Consider the following 15,833-nt stretch of genomic DNA (forward strand, 5'->3'; position numbering starts at 1 on the left):
AGCCAGCAAACACACTGATGTTAATGTCAACATGCTAACGCTAGCTGCTACTAGATACGTTAGCTAGTGTGCTAATCAGATGTGTTAACAACAAGACAGTGATGGTTAGCTCACCAGATTTGCTAGCTAACTAGCTGACATTATCTGAACACTAAATCGATTAAAGTGATGATCAGTTTCCAGTCAAAAACGACACAAAAATTTGACAATTCAATTCTGTTGAGACGGTCGCGTCAATGCTGCGTTCCAGTCAAAGTCAGAAGTCAGAAATTCCCAGCTCATAGGTCGTAATTACAATCTTTGTGCGTACAAAAACCAGGGAAGAAACATGGAAGTGCATCTATACATTTCAAATTTAGATCTTTAACCGTTTGATCATAGTACGGCCACTGCGCTCGTGCGGTGTCCAGTTATTAGATCCTTTAAGGTGATAAGGATGGGGTCGCACACGATGGATAGTTACTTAGAACGTTTTAAGTAGGCTAACTATCCATCGTGTGCGACCCCATCCTTATCTTTAACCATTTACCACACGTGTTTTGATATCTTTAAACTCATGTGATGCTGAAATTAAAACCTAAGTGTATTTTGAGCATTATAAACATAATGCTGTGTAGCGTTTACAGCGCTTGCCGCCATTTTGGCATGATATCAGATAACTGGAAAATGTCAGGTTGAGAAATCTTGTGCGAGTTTCCTACTCCGAATTCCCACTTGGAGAGCCGTCCTGTCGCATTTTCTCAACTTTCCAACAACTCTGTACCGCAGCAACACATTCAGAATGCTGCTGCTGTCCAGGTGCTGAGGACCTCCAACATGGCCGCCAGAGGAGGTGTTACATCATGTTACATCAGCTGAAAGCCTTCTACGCAACCACCGCCCCCCCATTCAAGAGCCGCCGCTCACCTGAAGAGGATTCACAGAGGCTTTGGTTTCCACATGCCACCAAGTGAAGTCACCTGGCCGGTGAACGCTCACACTCTCACGTACCGAAGAACAGGGAGTGTCGTACATCAGTGCTGAATGGCTGGCTTATTATTATTCACTGATCATCATGAGGAGGAAACAGAAGAAGCAGTGAAGAAACAGCATGAACTCCACTCCACCGGTTTAACCACCAATGCTGCTGCGCCATTATGTGCAGCTTAATCACATATAAACAACAAAAAAAACACATATCTCCACGGCCAAATTACAGTCTATATGATCTGATATTATTTCATTGAAAGCCTCTTGCTGTATAATGGCAGTCTCCCATCATCTCTCCATGTATTTACCCTGCTTTACTATTGCTGACAGTTCATTCTTGAATCTCCTCTTCCTCAACCATATAGACCATGAGAAATAATACCAGCTGTTTACCATTCACTGCTGCAGTGGTGGTACTTTAACATCCTACTCATGTAGAAGTACTGGTACCTTGTTGAAATTTAACTTAAGTGGAAGTTAAAATGACTGGTGTAAAAATCTACTTAAGTAAAAAGTATCTGATTTAAAATGTCCTCAGAGTGAAAGTTCTTGAGTTCCTTTTTAGAACAGAGAACGTTGTTAGCTGTGATCTTTTCCATGTGATTCTAAAAGGAGAGAGGTCAGAGTTCAGACTAGATTCTTTTAACTGGAAACATTAGAAACGACAAAATAAAGTGCAGAAACAAAGTAAAGTCAGATTCCTCTTCTCACTGTGAATGGATCCACAGTTTGTCAGTTTACTGTTGATCCAGTTTCTGCTGCTGATGGAGAGACACAATCTGTTCTGTGATGGACGGGATTTAAAATGTGAAGTAGCCTACAATCCTTCAGTAAAAATGTACTTAAGTAAAGTAAAAATACTGACTTAAAATAACCAAAAAAGTACTATTACACAAAAAAATCTGCTCAATAAGAGTACCATGAGTAAATGTAACTAGTTACTTCCAGCCTTGCACTGCAGCCTCTGGCAGCTGAAATGCAGTTCTGCAGGAATACAGTAAAAAAGTGGAGAGTTTTACTGTGGCTACATACTTATTTACATACATACTTGGGGATATAAAGTCAATTTCTTTTCATCCTGCTATCTATTATAGTCTCCACTCTCTATGTGGTGTTTCACATGTATGGTCAATTGTTTACTTCCTCTTATTTGTATGGTAGTTTGTGTGTGTGTGTATGTGTGTGTGTGTGTGTGTGTGTTCTTGTGCTAAAACAAACATACTGATGTCCACCGCTGACGCAAAAGGCAGATGATGTCAGAGGAGCAGCAAAACAGTTGTAAACACAGCTGAATGAACCTATAGCTCTGTACCTTGTTTCTCACAGTGTGTGTGTGTATGTGTGTGTGTGTGTGTGTGTGTGTGTGTGTGTGGTGAGGAGGAGTCAGCAGACAGTGTGAGCTGTACAGTGCACAGCGTTACATTGGGAAACCTGAGAAATTTCCATCCCAGAGGGGTGGGAACCTAGAAAAGAGAGAGCAGGTTCCCCTCCGCCTGTCACTCAGTCCCTCAGCAGACAGGAGGCTGACCGCACTGCCCCGGCTCTGCCTGTCGTTACCATCGTCACCGTAACACCGCCATCACCGTAACACCGCCATCACCGTTACACCGTCCAGCCCGCCGCCATCACCTGTGTCACTGTGAGTACTCTGCAGCTCTATGTGTGTGTGTGTGTGTGCTGGTGTGTGCATGTTTTCTTGTATGTACGATGATATGCAAGTTTATATGTATACAAACATACTTATGTACATACAGTATGTATGTGTGTATGTATGTGTTTGTGTATTTGTATGTACATGCGTGTGTCTGTATGTATGTATTCTGTGCACATATATGTATTTGTATGCACATATACATATGTATTTTGGCTGTAAATATATGTATGTATATGTGCGTATATGTATGAAGAGTTTTTTTAATTTTTTATCCTCCCATATTGCCTGCTGTCATGAAAGTGAAGCACATTGTGGGTTAGTATTGAAGTACTGTGTTACTGTAGTATTGAAGCTAGGAGTTATGTGAAGACATTTGCTTATAAAATATTTAATTTTTTGAGGACAGAATCATTTTTGTTTTTCAAATATTGGCTGATGAATTTCAGGTAGCAACTTTTTTCTAAAATGTATATATAGTGTTTGGAATTAAACTCTATATATACATGTACATGTACAGTGTATACATACATATTGGGTGTGTATGTATATATAAATGTGTATTTACTGTGTTTGTCAATACACATGTGTGTATACATCTGTTGATATGTTAACATGTACAAATATCGTTAGTGTATATATATAATATAATTTAGTATAAATGTAGTATACTGGGACTCGGACTGGGTTATGCCTGATAATGTCTCCTGTACCTATATACATAGATATTATGTGTGTTTCTGTGTACATATATGTATTTATATATGTCCACATATGTATGTGTTTTGTCTGTAAATGTGTGTATGAATGTATGTATGTATGTATATGTGTATGTATGTTTGTATATATGCATATACATATATATGCGTATTTATGTGTGTACATAGTGTTTGTCAATACAATGTATATTCATATAAATCTAGTCAGATGTAGTATATATAGTGAGAACTACTGGGACCTTATCTGTTTTATCACCAGGTCATTTGATAGAAATTTTATAAAATTTTATTTTAAGAACACTATATTATGTGTATTATCTAACTGGCCAATAGTAATAAGATATCACTGGTTATTAATAGTTTAATAATAAAAAATAAAGTAATTTAGGATATTTTCTCACCTTAATTCAATAGTCCCAGTATAAAACCCACAGGAACGATGCTAAAACCCTGAGTGCCACAGCTCAGTCCCAGAGTCCCATACTGCAGCATCATGCCATATGAGTCATGTGTATGAATATTCAGTTCCTGTCACTCCTGCAGATATTTTATGAATGGGGTTACCCTGGGACACCAAAGTTGAACCAAAGATTTTTTGAGGAAAAGATGCATCACTCCCAGTCGTGCGCTGCAGCCTGAAAGTTTCGTCTGTCGTCAGCTGATCCTCCGCAGGATCTGCAGCCCGGAATCAGAAACAGAAGTGAGACTCAGGTCGTTTCCATAGAAATGACGCTGGAGGAGTTTATATTCCCGTCCGCTGGAGGGTCGGGTGGAAACTGGGAGAGAATAGAATAGAATAGAATATTGTAAAATAGAATACAATAGTATAGAATATGTTAGAATATAAATGACGTATGTTACAATAGAATAGATAATGTTAGATTATGATAAAATAGATTATAGGACAATACAATATATTATTTTAACGTAGAATAAATTAGAATAGGTTGTTAGATTATATTAGAATAGAATAGAATAGATTATGTTAGAATAGACTTGAATAGAGTATGTTAGAAAAGATTAGAATAGAACATGTTAGAACAGAACAGAATAAAATACAATAGAATAGATTATGTTAGAATAGATTGTTAGATTATGTTATAATAGAATAGATTGTTAGATTATGTTACAATAGAATAGATTGTTAGATTATGTTATAATAGAATAGATTGTTAGATTATGTTACAATAGAATAGATTGTTAGATTATGTTATAATAGAATAGATTGTTAGATTGTTATAATAGAATAGATTGTTCGATTATGTTATAATAGAATAGATTGTTAGATTATGTTACAATAGAATAGATTGTTAGATTATGTTATAATAGAACAGATTATGTTAGATTATGTTAGAATAAAATAGATTAGAATAGAACACGTTAAATAGGATGGAATAAATAAAATAAAATATGCTAGAACAGAATTGAATGGAATATGTTCAAACAGTACGTTAGAATTGGTTACAATAGAATATCTTGGAATAGAGCCGTCCAATATAATACAATAGAAAAGGACAGACTATTCTATTCTATCACGTTAGAATCAAAAAGAATAACATAATATGGGAAAAAATACTATTTTTAAAAACTATTTTTCTCGACCGCTGCTTGTCAAAGGGCCAGTGATTTCTAATTATCAATATTATTATTATTATTATTATTATTATCATTATTATTATTATTTTTATTATTATCAGGCTGCCTGACCTCTCACAGTAGTGACCTGTAGCCACACAGTGAGTCAGCAGTGTGGTGAAGCCCAGTCACTGAGTGTGGACAGACTGGTGTCAGTCAGATGAAACTGGAGGCGGAGGGAGGGAGGGGGGGGGGGGGGGGGGGGGGAGTGTTTGCGTTGATTCTCATGACATCACACAGTTTATAATCTATTTAAGAGTCTAGACTAAAAGCTAAACATCCAGACCAAGACTGAGCTGCCTGAGGAAGCAGTCAGCAAACTCACTTCTCTCTCACTTCTACTCTTCTTTAAAGGCATGACTTTTGTTACTATGTTTTGTTCCATTTATCTAACAGAACTTTGTCATTTTGTCAAGAAAAGTGGCAAATAGTCACTGTTATTGTTCTATTTGTCGTTGCTCTATTTGTTATTGTTCTATCTGGTATTACTTCAGGTTCTTCATCCTCATCCTCGTCTTCTTCTTCTTCTTCTTCAGCTTTTTATTCTTATTATTAAACCCAGTGCAATTCATTGAAGGACAGGAATGGAAAGATTTCTTGTCCCGCACCTTTAACTCTTAACTCTACTTTGCTCACCAGCAGACGATAAGATAAACTTCACAGAATTCAGTACATCGTTGTTTTGGGTGATGAGCGCTGTATGACAGCAGTCGTCATCTTGTCAGTGGATGCTCTATTGATGTTTTATTGATGTTTTATTGATGTTTTATTGATGTTTTATTGATGTGTGTCCCTGCAGAGAGCCATGGTTCCCCTGGCGTTGCTGTTAGCTGTGTTCGTTATCGACTGCGCTGACGCCCGACCTCCGCTGCCTGCTCTGCCTGAGAAAGGTCAGTCTGTGTGACGCTCGTTAGCTGCAGAGATGCAGATTGGAGTTTTAATCCCACAAACATTCCTCAGAGGCTTGAATGAATGAAAAAAGTCATTACCGTTCATATTTTATTTATATGTCGACTAGAGTTCCTTCTTTTCCGTTCAAGTTTGCCAGTCAGCTAAGTTGCGCTCTGAAAAACTGTGAGTCTTTGTGTGCGGACTTTCATTGTTTGATATAGTTAGAGTGTACTCACATAAACCATCAGCCACGTTCACCAGCTAATTATCTTCATATTAAAGACTGGATTAAGAGTGAGAAGTACATGTGGTAAGGTAAAGAGAAACTGAGACAATGTAAAATGTGTCTGTGTAAAGTAAACTCAGAATTGATGAGCTGTATCAGTGGAGAAATGATCAGTCTCCATCTGAAAACAGAACAGAACTTATAGGGAACATCATCTTATAAATGCACCCAGCTGTTCTCAAGAGCTGAAGTCCTCCAACATGGCCGCCAGAGGGCACATGACCTGAGAGTGCTCATACCCGTCCTCACAGCTGACATCACTTCACTGATCATCATTTCAGTCAGATGACAGCCTGGAGGTGGATGACAGATTCACTCCATCAGCAAGAACAACTCATTAATGATAATTGGCTCTGTAGATAATTAGTTGACAGTAATTCATTTGGCTCGACAGATGGATGTAATTGGTAAATGAAAATGAATCCAGCTGGATGGATATGATTGGTTAATGATAATGAATCTGGTTCAAAAGACACAATTGGTTAACGCTAATTGGCTCTAACTACACACAATTAGTAAATGGTAATTAATCTGTCTCTGGCAGTGGATAAGATTTCTAAGTGATGATTATTTTTTCTCTATAGATGGACATGGTTGGTTAATGGTAATTGGCTCCATTGATGGATATGATTGATCAGTGGCTCAAAAGATTATTATTTTTAGATTATTATTTTTAGTAGTAGTAGTAGTGGTGGTACTAGCATTAGCAGTAGTAGTGTTTTATATTTCAAAGTTATTTCTAAGGCGTTGCTGCTTTATTAGACAGTATGCAGAGGAAAAGAGAGAAAATTACTAGCCACATGTAAATAGCATATAATCCACAACAGTTTATATGATGCAGTAATAAAGCAATAATGACGTGTGTACATACGTAAGAATAATAACAGGAGAAAAGAAAAACATGGCTGACTAGCTCCCTGGTTACCACAGTTTGACATAACAACCAATGGGGATTAAACTAGTAATGAATGTGACTTTGACCAATCAGATTGATTGACTGAAACTATCCTGCTGTATATTGACTATAAGGTTTCTGAAGGAGTTTTTGGGTTGCAGCTGCCTATAATCTATGTTTTTATTCAATATCTTTAAATTTGACCATTGTCATGCCAGAAAGGTTACAAGTATTCAGGGTTTCCTCCAGAATTTTCCTCTTGTCCGGGCGGAAAAGCCTCTGAAGCAACATTCAGACCATCATGGGACACTAAAACTCTCCACTGAAACCCAGACTGATGAAATTCTGTTAGTGTCAGCAGCTCTGGGAGACATTACTGCCTTGAAATTGAATTGAATAAGTAAATCAAATGTGTTTCATGTCAGGTTTTTCAGTCTGTTTCTCTGTAGCTGTGCTCAGGAGGAACCTCCATCATATTAGAGGTGGATGATACCTGATATCAAGTATCATCAAAGGCAGATATCAGGCCGATATATTGGTCAAATGAATAATGAGTTTCCCGGCCTGTTCCCCGCAGACGGCTGCTTCTGGGTGTTTCCGGAGTTGAAGCTGTTCAGGCTGGAGGGCGAGGCGGTGATCCTCTCCTTCCCCATGTTCCTCAGAGCCCTGCAGCTCCGCAACATCGCCCCTCCCGCCACACACTACCGCATCACCAGGGGCAACGGGACGGGGGGCGTGGCCTACGAGGGCGAGGGGCGTGTCCAGCAGCGTGACAGACGGCTGTGGCTCCTCCCGGCTCAGGCCTCAGACTCAGCAGAATACACCTGCACCTACAGGTACTTCTGATTTCAATGAAGAGAATATCAGTTTTAGTGACGCTCTGTTGATCCCCCGAAGGAGAAATGTGTCCTTTCTCTTGCCTCACTTCACTCCTCACTTGCTGCCCATGATTTCATATTTGTGTCTTCCTTTTTGTCTTCTCCAGAAATGAGACTTACTGCGTCACCGGCAGCATCACGCTGCAGGTGTATGAGTCCAGTTCAGTGGATTTGGAAAAACTGTCCTATCTATATCGTACCAGAGTGGGGGAGAAGCTGCAGCTCAAGTGTCCGTCGCTCAGTGAATTCAACCAGACGGAACAGATAGAGTGGTACAAGGTGGGTGGAAAGGCTGGAAAACACTGTGGAGATTGGTTGATTTGGTGTGTGAGTGTGTTAGTTTGTGTGTGTGTGTGTTAAGAGGGAAAAAAGCATGATTTTTAATATATCTGCAAGGTTGATAGGGTCGCTGATCAATACCAATGACTCAACGATTTCTTGGCCAGCTGCTGACATTTCTGGCTTTCAAGACTCACTTTCTGGCCTGAACTCTGTTTTCCACCTACTCACATTTTCATCTGTTCAGTGATGGAGGACGGTGCGAACGGCGTCTCGACACATTTCTGCTCTGAAGGCTAAAAAAACCTCGTTCTCAAGCCAAAACAGCAAATGACAAAGCAGTTTATTTATTCCAGTATTCAGCATGGTGATATATCAGCTCTTCACTGGATGTTTCTGTTGGATCTCTGCTCTGATTAGCTAGCTTTCTGTTGAATTCAATTCTATCAATGTTGTTGCAATTCTTACTGGTCACCAGTAGAGACTGATAATGGTCATGGATTACTTAATGCCCATTTAAAGCGATTTTTTCTGACCACTAGAGGGCGACAGAAACCGCAACACATTTATAAACACACAGCAAAGCTGCTGGGCGACGGAAGCCCTTAAGGACAAACCGTGCATAAAGGCTAATGGCTACAATAAACGTACCTACGGTCACATGTCCCACAATGACAAGTGAAGAGGCAGGTAGCAAGTTTACTAGTTGAACAAGTTTACTCGCTCGCTTCATCGATTCACCATTACCAGAATGTTTTTCAGGGATGGGAGGGGGAGAGCGCCGCTTTAAAACAGCGAGGGAGGAGACAAGCTAGTTTTAAAAAAAGGAAAAGCTACGACTCGGGCCGAACATGACAAGAAGCTTTAGGAAAGAGGTGAAAACAACAACACAGCTGCTGCTGCTGTGTGGCTGTTTGTTTACATCATTACGTCTCATGGAAATCTCCACGTGGCACACATTAGTGTTGGTTACAGGGTCTGAAAACGCTTACTGCAGGTTTAACATGTACTGTAATATGTTGTGGACACATTGTAAAGACGTACGTTCCGGGGATGTTGTTCTCTATCCGGTTACATTTGTGCTCATGTGCAGAAAAAGTTTCTCATAATGCGATAACAACATTTATCCGATCAAGGAAATCACACTCTGCTGTTTACATGAGCACTTGAATAATGAGTGACTTGCTTTAGTCGACTGTGATTGGTTTGTGAGTGTAAACACGCTGTCTGCTCCCCGTCAGGACCCCGGCCCCGCAGCGCCCCGGCTCAGCAGCACCGCCTCGTCCTACGGCGGCAGGGTGGACCTGCTGATCCCCGGCGTGCTGCGCTCCCAGCAGGGAGCCCGCTACACCTGCCGGCTCACCGTCAGCATCAACAACCAGCAGTACAGAGTGAGCCGGACGCTCCAGCTGCAGGTGAGAGGTGAGTCAGAGTCACTTCACACTCCACTCTCCACTCCCTGTACTTCACTACCTTTATTTTTATCTTACTACCTCTTCTCTTTATTATCTTCTGTACTTACTTTTCCCTGGTACTGTTCTGCCAGTTGCTGCTGTGGCACCTGAAGTTCCCCAAGGGGATTAATAAAGTGATATCTTATCTTATCTTATCTTATCTTACCTTATGATATCTTATCTTATCTTATCTGTCTGAGGCTCAGACTGGCTACAACAAGACCCCAACAGAAACCACTTTTCATTTTACTTACAGTACATGTTTTTTACTGAACTTAATTATTTTATTGTATTTGATTTTATTGTAATTTGATTTTAATCATATTATTATTGTTATTCTTATGTTTTATTTTCCCTCACTATTGCTGTTTTTATGGGTTTGTTAAACACTTTCTGTTTTGAAAAGTACTATATAAATTAAGTTGAATTATTATTTAATAATACGTTATTTATTTATTCATTTGATTGGTTTATTATTACTCCTTCTTCTTCTTCTTCTTCTTCTTCTTCTTCTTCTTCTTCTCATTATTATTATCTAATTATTATTATTGTTAAATGTGTGAAATTAATCATTGTTGCAGTCATGCTAATAGTTGTTTGTGTTTGTGTGTGTGTGTGTGTGTGTGTGTGTGTGTGTGTGTGTGTGTGTGTGTGTGTGTCCAGTTCCAGTTCCAGACCCTCGGTTCCTGACCTCCAGTCCTGCCACTGACCTCTCCATGACCTCTGACCCCGGCCTGCTCAGCACTGCAGACAGTAAGTTCCACTCTAATGTCGTCTGATTAACAATACATCAATACATCAACAATAAAGGAACGGCAGAAACACAAATGATACATTTCTATTCTAAATGCTGATTAATGATCTTTGTATGTCCAGTTGTGGTTAAATGTATTTTTGTTTATGTTTTAGCTCCAATAATTCAGCCGCCTGTGATCATCTCTCCATTAAATGGATCCATCTTTGAGAGCGGTCATGGTGAGAAAAATGATCTTAATATATTGTTTCTAATACTACATATGTGGAAAAACAAAATATTATACTTCATACCTGGATAAAGAGGCTTGTGATTGGGTTTCTGACTTAGATGGAAAGCTATCTATCTATCTCTGGAAAGATGGAAGCAGATGGATAGATAATAATAATAATATCAATAATAACTTTATTTATACAGTCTTTAAAAACAGTGCTTTACTAAGTGCTTTGAGAGTCAAAATAAAAGCAGAATACTCAAAATGAATTTAAAATAGCAATGGAACAGTTAGACAGGACTTAAATGAAGAGAAGAGGATAGAGGAAGAGCAACATTCAGATCAATACCAGAATAACCGTAAGATAAAAAACAAAATAAATACTAATAATAATATACTAAGGATAAAATAACATAAAAAGAAGATAAAAAGACAACATCACATATAAGCAAGTCTGTAAAAAGGAATTGCATGGATATAGAAAAGTCTTGAACTTTCTTGTGTTTTGTAACTTGTTTTTTTTTTAAATGATCCAAAAAAATCAAATCAAATCAAAAAAGATCTGCTGTCCTTTCACCTCTGCCCTGTACCTGTCCACATTCAGGCTCGGGACTGGAGCTGTTCTGCAAGGTGCTCACCGGCTGCCGCTCAGCCGACTCCACGCTGGTCACATGGCTGGTGAACGGCCAATCAGTGGAGTCCTCTTACCTCGATGGGCGGGCTCTGCAGGGCGGAAGGAGGTAATTGCTAATTTATTGATGAATATTTCCTCTTTCTCTGAATAATTCCTTTATGCTGAGAAACCTGAAGATCAAATTTAGTTTATTTACTTTAAAGCTGCACAAGGCAACTTTGACACTTTGGCGGCCCCAAGTGGCAGCGAGAGGTAACTGTTTGATTCTTTTGAAAGGTTGAAGGACTTCATTACCCAGAAATCATAATGTGACGTCAGTAAACTGGATCTAAATGTCTTCTTCTTAGAGATGGTGAAGCTCTCTCTGGACGGAGCGCTCACTCACTGTTTTTTAGGAGACAGTTTTGTTCTTTTGGATTTTGTTTGTCACTTCCTTTGCACCAAGAAGATTTCCCACCACTGTTGATACCTGACACCAGTTGCATAAAGATAGGCCTAGTCTTAGACTTAAATATGACCTTAAGTCAAACTTGCTATAGACACTTATATTTACTTGTTCTTACTACGTTTCTGTCTCTAAAGATTCTCTCTTCTTCAGGCTCTTTCCAAAAAACAAAGATTTGCCATCCTTAATGAAACAGCTTCAGTATTTAAACTTCCCACTCTGACAGTTAGGCCAACTTGTTACCATAACAACAAAGTTCTTAACTCAAGATTAGCCAGGGGGGCGGTGGCTAACTTTCCTTCCTCAAAATAAGTCTGTCATAACATTTAATTCATAATATGCCTAGACCAACCTGAGAATCTAAGACCAGTCTAAGCCTTAGACTAATAAAAACAGAAGGTTGGGTGCTGATCTCTGATGTCTCGACCCGCCCCAGTGATCCCATGTAAACAGATGGCCGTGCCTGTCTCTCTGTTGCCAGGGTAACCAGGGTGGAAGGAGGTTGCCAGGTTGAGTTGAGGCTGGTTGTCATAGCGATGACAGAAGAGGACACGAAGACGGAGCTGAAGTGTGTCACTCAGAACCGGGGAGGGAGACAGGAAGTTGTCGCACAGCTTCGACTAGAGGGTGAGTTGTCGCAGTGGGGTGTGTGTGTGTGTGTGTGTGTGTGTGTGTGTGTGTGTGAGACATAAATCTTTATGAGGTAAATTCATAGCACACATCAGACTAGCTACTATAAAACTGGCCCTATGTGTAGCATTTTTACTCAGTACATCATTGTCAAATTAATTGCGATTCCTTGGTAAAATTACCATAAACCAATGAGAGCATGTTGGAGATGATTGGTCTCCTCTATCTCACAGCAATAGTATTGTTAGTTCTAGTGTTTCTCCACATTAAGACTACATTTCCCATCAGCCCCGTTGCTCCCTGCCCTTCCTCCCCCTCCCTGAAGAGGATCAACATGTTGGAAGTGATTTCTCCATCGCTCCTTTCCCTCCTTCCACCATCTGCTGCCAGAAACTCTTTCAGCTTTAGCTCCGTTTGCTCTGGAAGAACAGAACCTCTTCCTGTTTTGTGCCGTAAAGCGATCCAGCAGATTTCCCTCCAGATCCACCAGGTGGAGAAATTATGGAGGATGCAGAGTAGAGGCCGATAGAGGCTGACAGGCTGACCACTGATGGTCTCGCTTGTTTACAGTAATTAGACTAATGTCTCAAAACTAATGTGGTGATGATATATTGATGTTAAAAGTGGTAAATGTAGCACCTTTAAGGGGAAAAGCATAAATGAATGTTTTTCTGAAAATAGAACTGATTTTTGTTTATACTGCTAGTTGTTTGCCCGCCCTCACCCGTCTCTCTCTCTCTCTCTCTCCTCAGACAACATGTTTACGTGGCTGACAGTCGCTGTGGTCTCCCTGTCCTGCGTCCTGACGGTGCTTTCTGTCTTCCTGTACGTCCTCCTCAAACCCAAACCAAAAACGGACTACTTCCTGGCTCGGCAGAACAGCACCTTCTAGCCCCGGCAGATTGCACTGGAAAAAAAACCCTCTTTATAGTGTTTACTGATATAGTTTCTGCAGAACTTGGTGTTGAGGAGTAGCATCTCCAAGTAGTTTGTAAGTTGGTAGTGGGGTTCAACTAGAGCAACATACTGTGATTTTGCCCACTGTCTTCTATTGCTTCATCCTCGGCCTTGAGCATTACTCGAAGAACTTTTATTATTGATGATTTATACTGTATGTGGTAGGGTGGTAATTATGTATATTTGGTACATTTAAACAGTGGCAGCCATTGTAGAAGTCTCCCTTCATGCATCTATCCTGCAGTACTGCAGAAAATTATTTCTTGAATGTATATAGAAGATTTTATCAATTTTGAGACCAAACTTTGGTGTTACAACACTAAGCTAATGCAGGCAAATGTCTCTAAATCCACTCTACCAGTCCTTTGCTTTTAACTTCCAACACAAATAAGTGAAGGCTTCTACAATGGCTACATCTGTACATGCATGTACAGCACACACATTTTATGTTTATTCTGCTTTTTTTTTTTTTTTTACCATCCTACAATTCAATCAAACACTCCGTAAGACTCTGTAAGAAGATGTATAGTTGTTTTTTTTTAAATGCAATAAATTTTCTCAGGGGTAAAAGCATCTTGTCAAAACAGTATTTCAGTTCATTTGCAAATCTGCTTGGCTGCACATTCACACATTGATTTAAATCTGCCCTTATTTAAAAGAAAAGAAAAAAAGAGCTACAGTAAATGTATATTAAATTTTAGAAGGATAGTGTACACATCACAGCAAGACCTTAAGGTATCAGCTACAGTAGGACAAATTATACCACAGAAATTCCTGTAGTACTAATAGCAGGTACAAAAAATACCATAAAATACAATAAACTCATTACTGAGTACCACAGACACACTGCAAGTCCCTGTAGGAATTTTATAGAAGATTAAAAAGTACCTTAAAGTACAATATGGTCACTGTGGAATCATTATTGAGTAGCACAGACACACTATAAGTTCCTATGGGAATATTATAGGGATATTATAGTAATTTTGTTTGTTACAGTGAAGCTGCTCAGCTTCACTGTAACAAACAAAAAATAGTCTCTTTTTGCCTTTCTGTCGCCAATGACACGATATATAAACAGAAGTATTGAGGAGAGCTTTTGTGGACAGACTGGGATTAGACAATGATTAGCTTGGCTTTACAGGGTGGGACAGAGATCATACTGTAAATTAATGAATTTATGCCCATTAAAAAAAACAACTGCTTTTATGGAATCTTTTTATGACGTGAATCATCTGAACAGCAGATCCATGTTGCTTTCCTCCCAGTTGTTGCTCAATATATTGGGACACAAAAGATCCCTGCTACAGGAAATTGCAACATGTGCTGAAGTCTCCACAGAAGAGGAAGTCAGAGCTGGGAACTACGTTTCTGAGCTTCAAGCAGAAGGAAAAAAACTAAACCAAGACATTTCTACAGTGTTTTTTTGCAACCTGAGGAGGCTGTGGGGATGCGAGAACATCAGACTGGTGAGTTTTCAGTGTTTTGAACCATAGTAACTAAGAGCTGGGATCAAATTACAGATGTCTTTCGATCAGTCCCCAACATCACTGTGTGTTTCTGTCTGTAATGTGCAGTAAACCCTCCTCCCTGCTGTCCTGCCTGCTCCACATGGTTATTTACTCTGTTTGGGGACATCTGGGACCAAACGCCATGAACCCAGGCTCATTTAACACTTAGCCACCTATTTCTCTGGCTTAATCAGCAATAACAAACATAACCCCAGGCTCTTATTCAATACCATTAACCAGCTTCTGAATCCAGCCCTTCCCGCGGTCCCTGCATTGTCAACTGATGATTGTGAAAATGTTTTATCTTTCTTTGTTGGCAAGATCATTGGTCTCAGGTCAAACTTTAACCCTGGTGTCCTGTGCCCTGTCCCAGGAAATTGTCCTACATTACTGTCTGAGTTCACCCCTATTTCATAACTTCATTTTCTCACGATTAGATTACTGTAATTCCCTTTTCACCTGCCTTAACTGTGACCAAATATCTCAAGTAACCCGAAATAAGCTCGTCTCGGTTGATCTTCTTCATTAACAGTAGTTGGTGTTCCACTGACGAGTTGGAAATGTCCAATGCAAGTAATACTAACACTGATTTAGTTGTTTATAGTCACTTTATTAAGTTACAGCAACAGTATTACACTCTCTTCAGTACGACTGAACGCAGTCGGCAGGCAGTGTATTGACCGGAACAACTGGTAAAGCAAAGCATTATGGGAAAGGCTAAAATCCAGTATACTATGGTTAGCTAGCTGACAAGCTGGCATCATCTAAACACTAAATCAATCAGATGGATCAGTGATGAAATGATCACTTCCTAGTCATAAACAGACGGAAATTAACCGTCTGTTCAACATTTAGAAACACACAAAACAAAGGAAACAAGCAGAGATCCTGTACAGACCCACGGTGCGTGTGTTCAATTCTATGCACTGAAGCACTGCGACATGGTTCAATTACCTAGTTCCATAACGTTACTTAAATACCACAAGGTACTAACATTACCTACCGTTAAAGTTTGTAGGGCAGCAGAAGACGAG

At 39.6% G+C, this 15,833-nt stretch overlaps 2 protein-coding genes across 4 annotated transcripts in view; both read left to right on the forward strand.

Moving 5' to 3' along the window:
* The first annotated feature begins 2,483 nt into the window (after positions 1–2,483).
* LOC139915073 (interleukin-1 receptor type 2) overlaps positions 2,484–15,833 on the forward strand; it is a 31,580-nt gene continuing 18,230 nt past the window's right edge. The window contains exons 1-10 of one of the 2 annotated variants that reach the window (XM_078286011.1): positions 2,484–2,608; positions 5,774–5,864; positions 7,624–7,882; positions 8,032–8,203; positions 9,445–9,625; positions 10,321–10,410; positions 10,567–10,632; positions 11,230–11,365; positions 12,186–12,331; positions 13,087–13,274. In XM_078286011.1, coding sequence (XP_078142137.1) covers positions 5,780–5,864; positions 7,624–7,882; positions 8,032–8,203; positions 9,445–9,625; positions 10,321–10,410; positions 10,567–10,632; positions 11,230–11,365; positions 12,186–12,331; positions 13,087–13,226 — 1,275 coding nt within the window. In that variant the 5' untranslated portion in view covers positions 2,484–2,608; positions 5,774–5,779 and the 3' untranslated portion in view covers positions 13,227–13,274. Of the gene's footprint in view, positions 2,609–5,773; positions 5,865–7,623; positions 7,883–8,031; positions 8,204–9,444; positions 9,626–10,320; positions 10,411–10,566; positions 10,633–11,229; positions 11,366–12,185; positions 12,332–13,086; positions 14,443–15,833 lie in introns of those variants that run through there. The other variant, XM_071903571.2, reaches the window with a different exon arrangement.
* LOC139915072 (interleukin-1 receptor type 1-like) overlaps positions 14,606–15,833 on the forward strand; it is a 56,239-nt gene continuing 55,011 nt past the window's right edge. For both annotated transcript variants that reach the window (XM_071903568.2, XM_071903570.2), the window contains exon 1: positions 14,606–14,708. The gene's annotated coding sequence lies outside the window, so the exon portion shown is untranslated. The remainder of the gene's footprint in view (positions 14,709–15,833) is intronic.

The sequence above is a fragment of the Centroberyx gerrardi genome, chromosome 10 (genome assembly GCF_048128805.1).
Source record: "Centroberyx gerrardi isolate f3 chromosome 10, fCenGer3.hap1.cur.20231027, whole genome shotgun sequence".
In the NCBI taxonomy this organism is placed as follows: Eukaryota; Metazoa; Chordata; class Actinopteri; order Beryciformes; family Berycidae; genus Centroberyx; species Centroberyx gerrardi.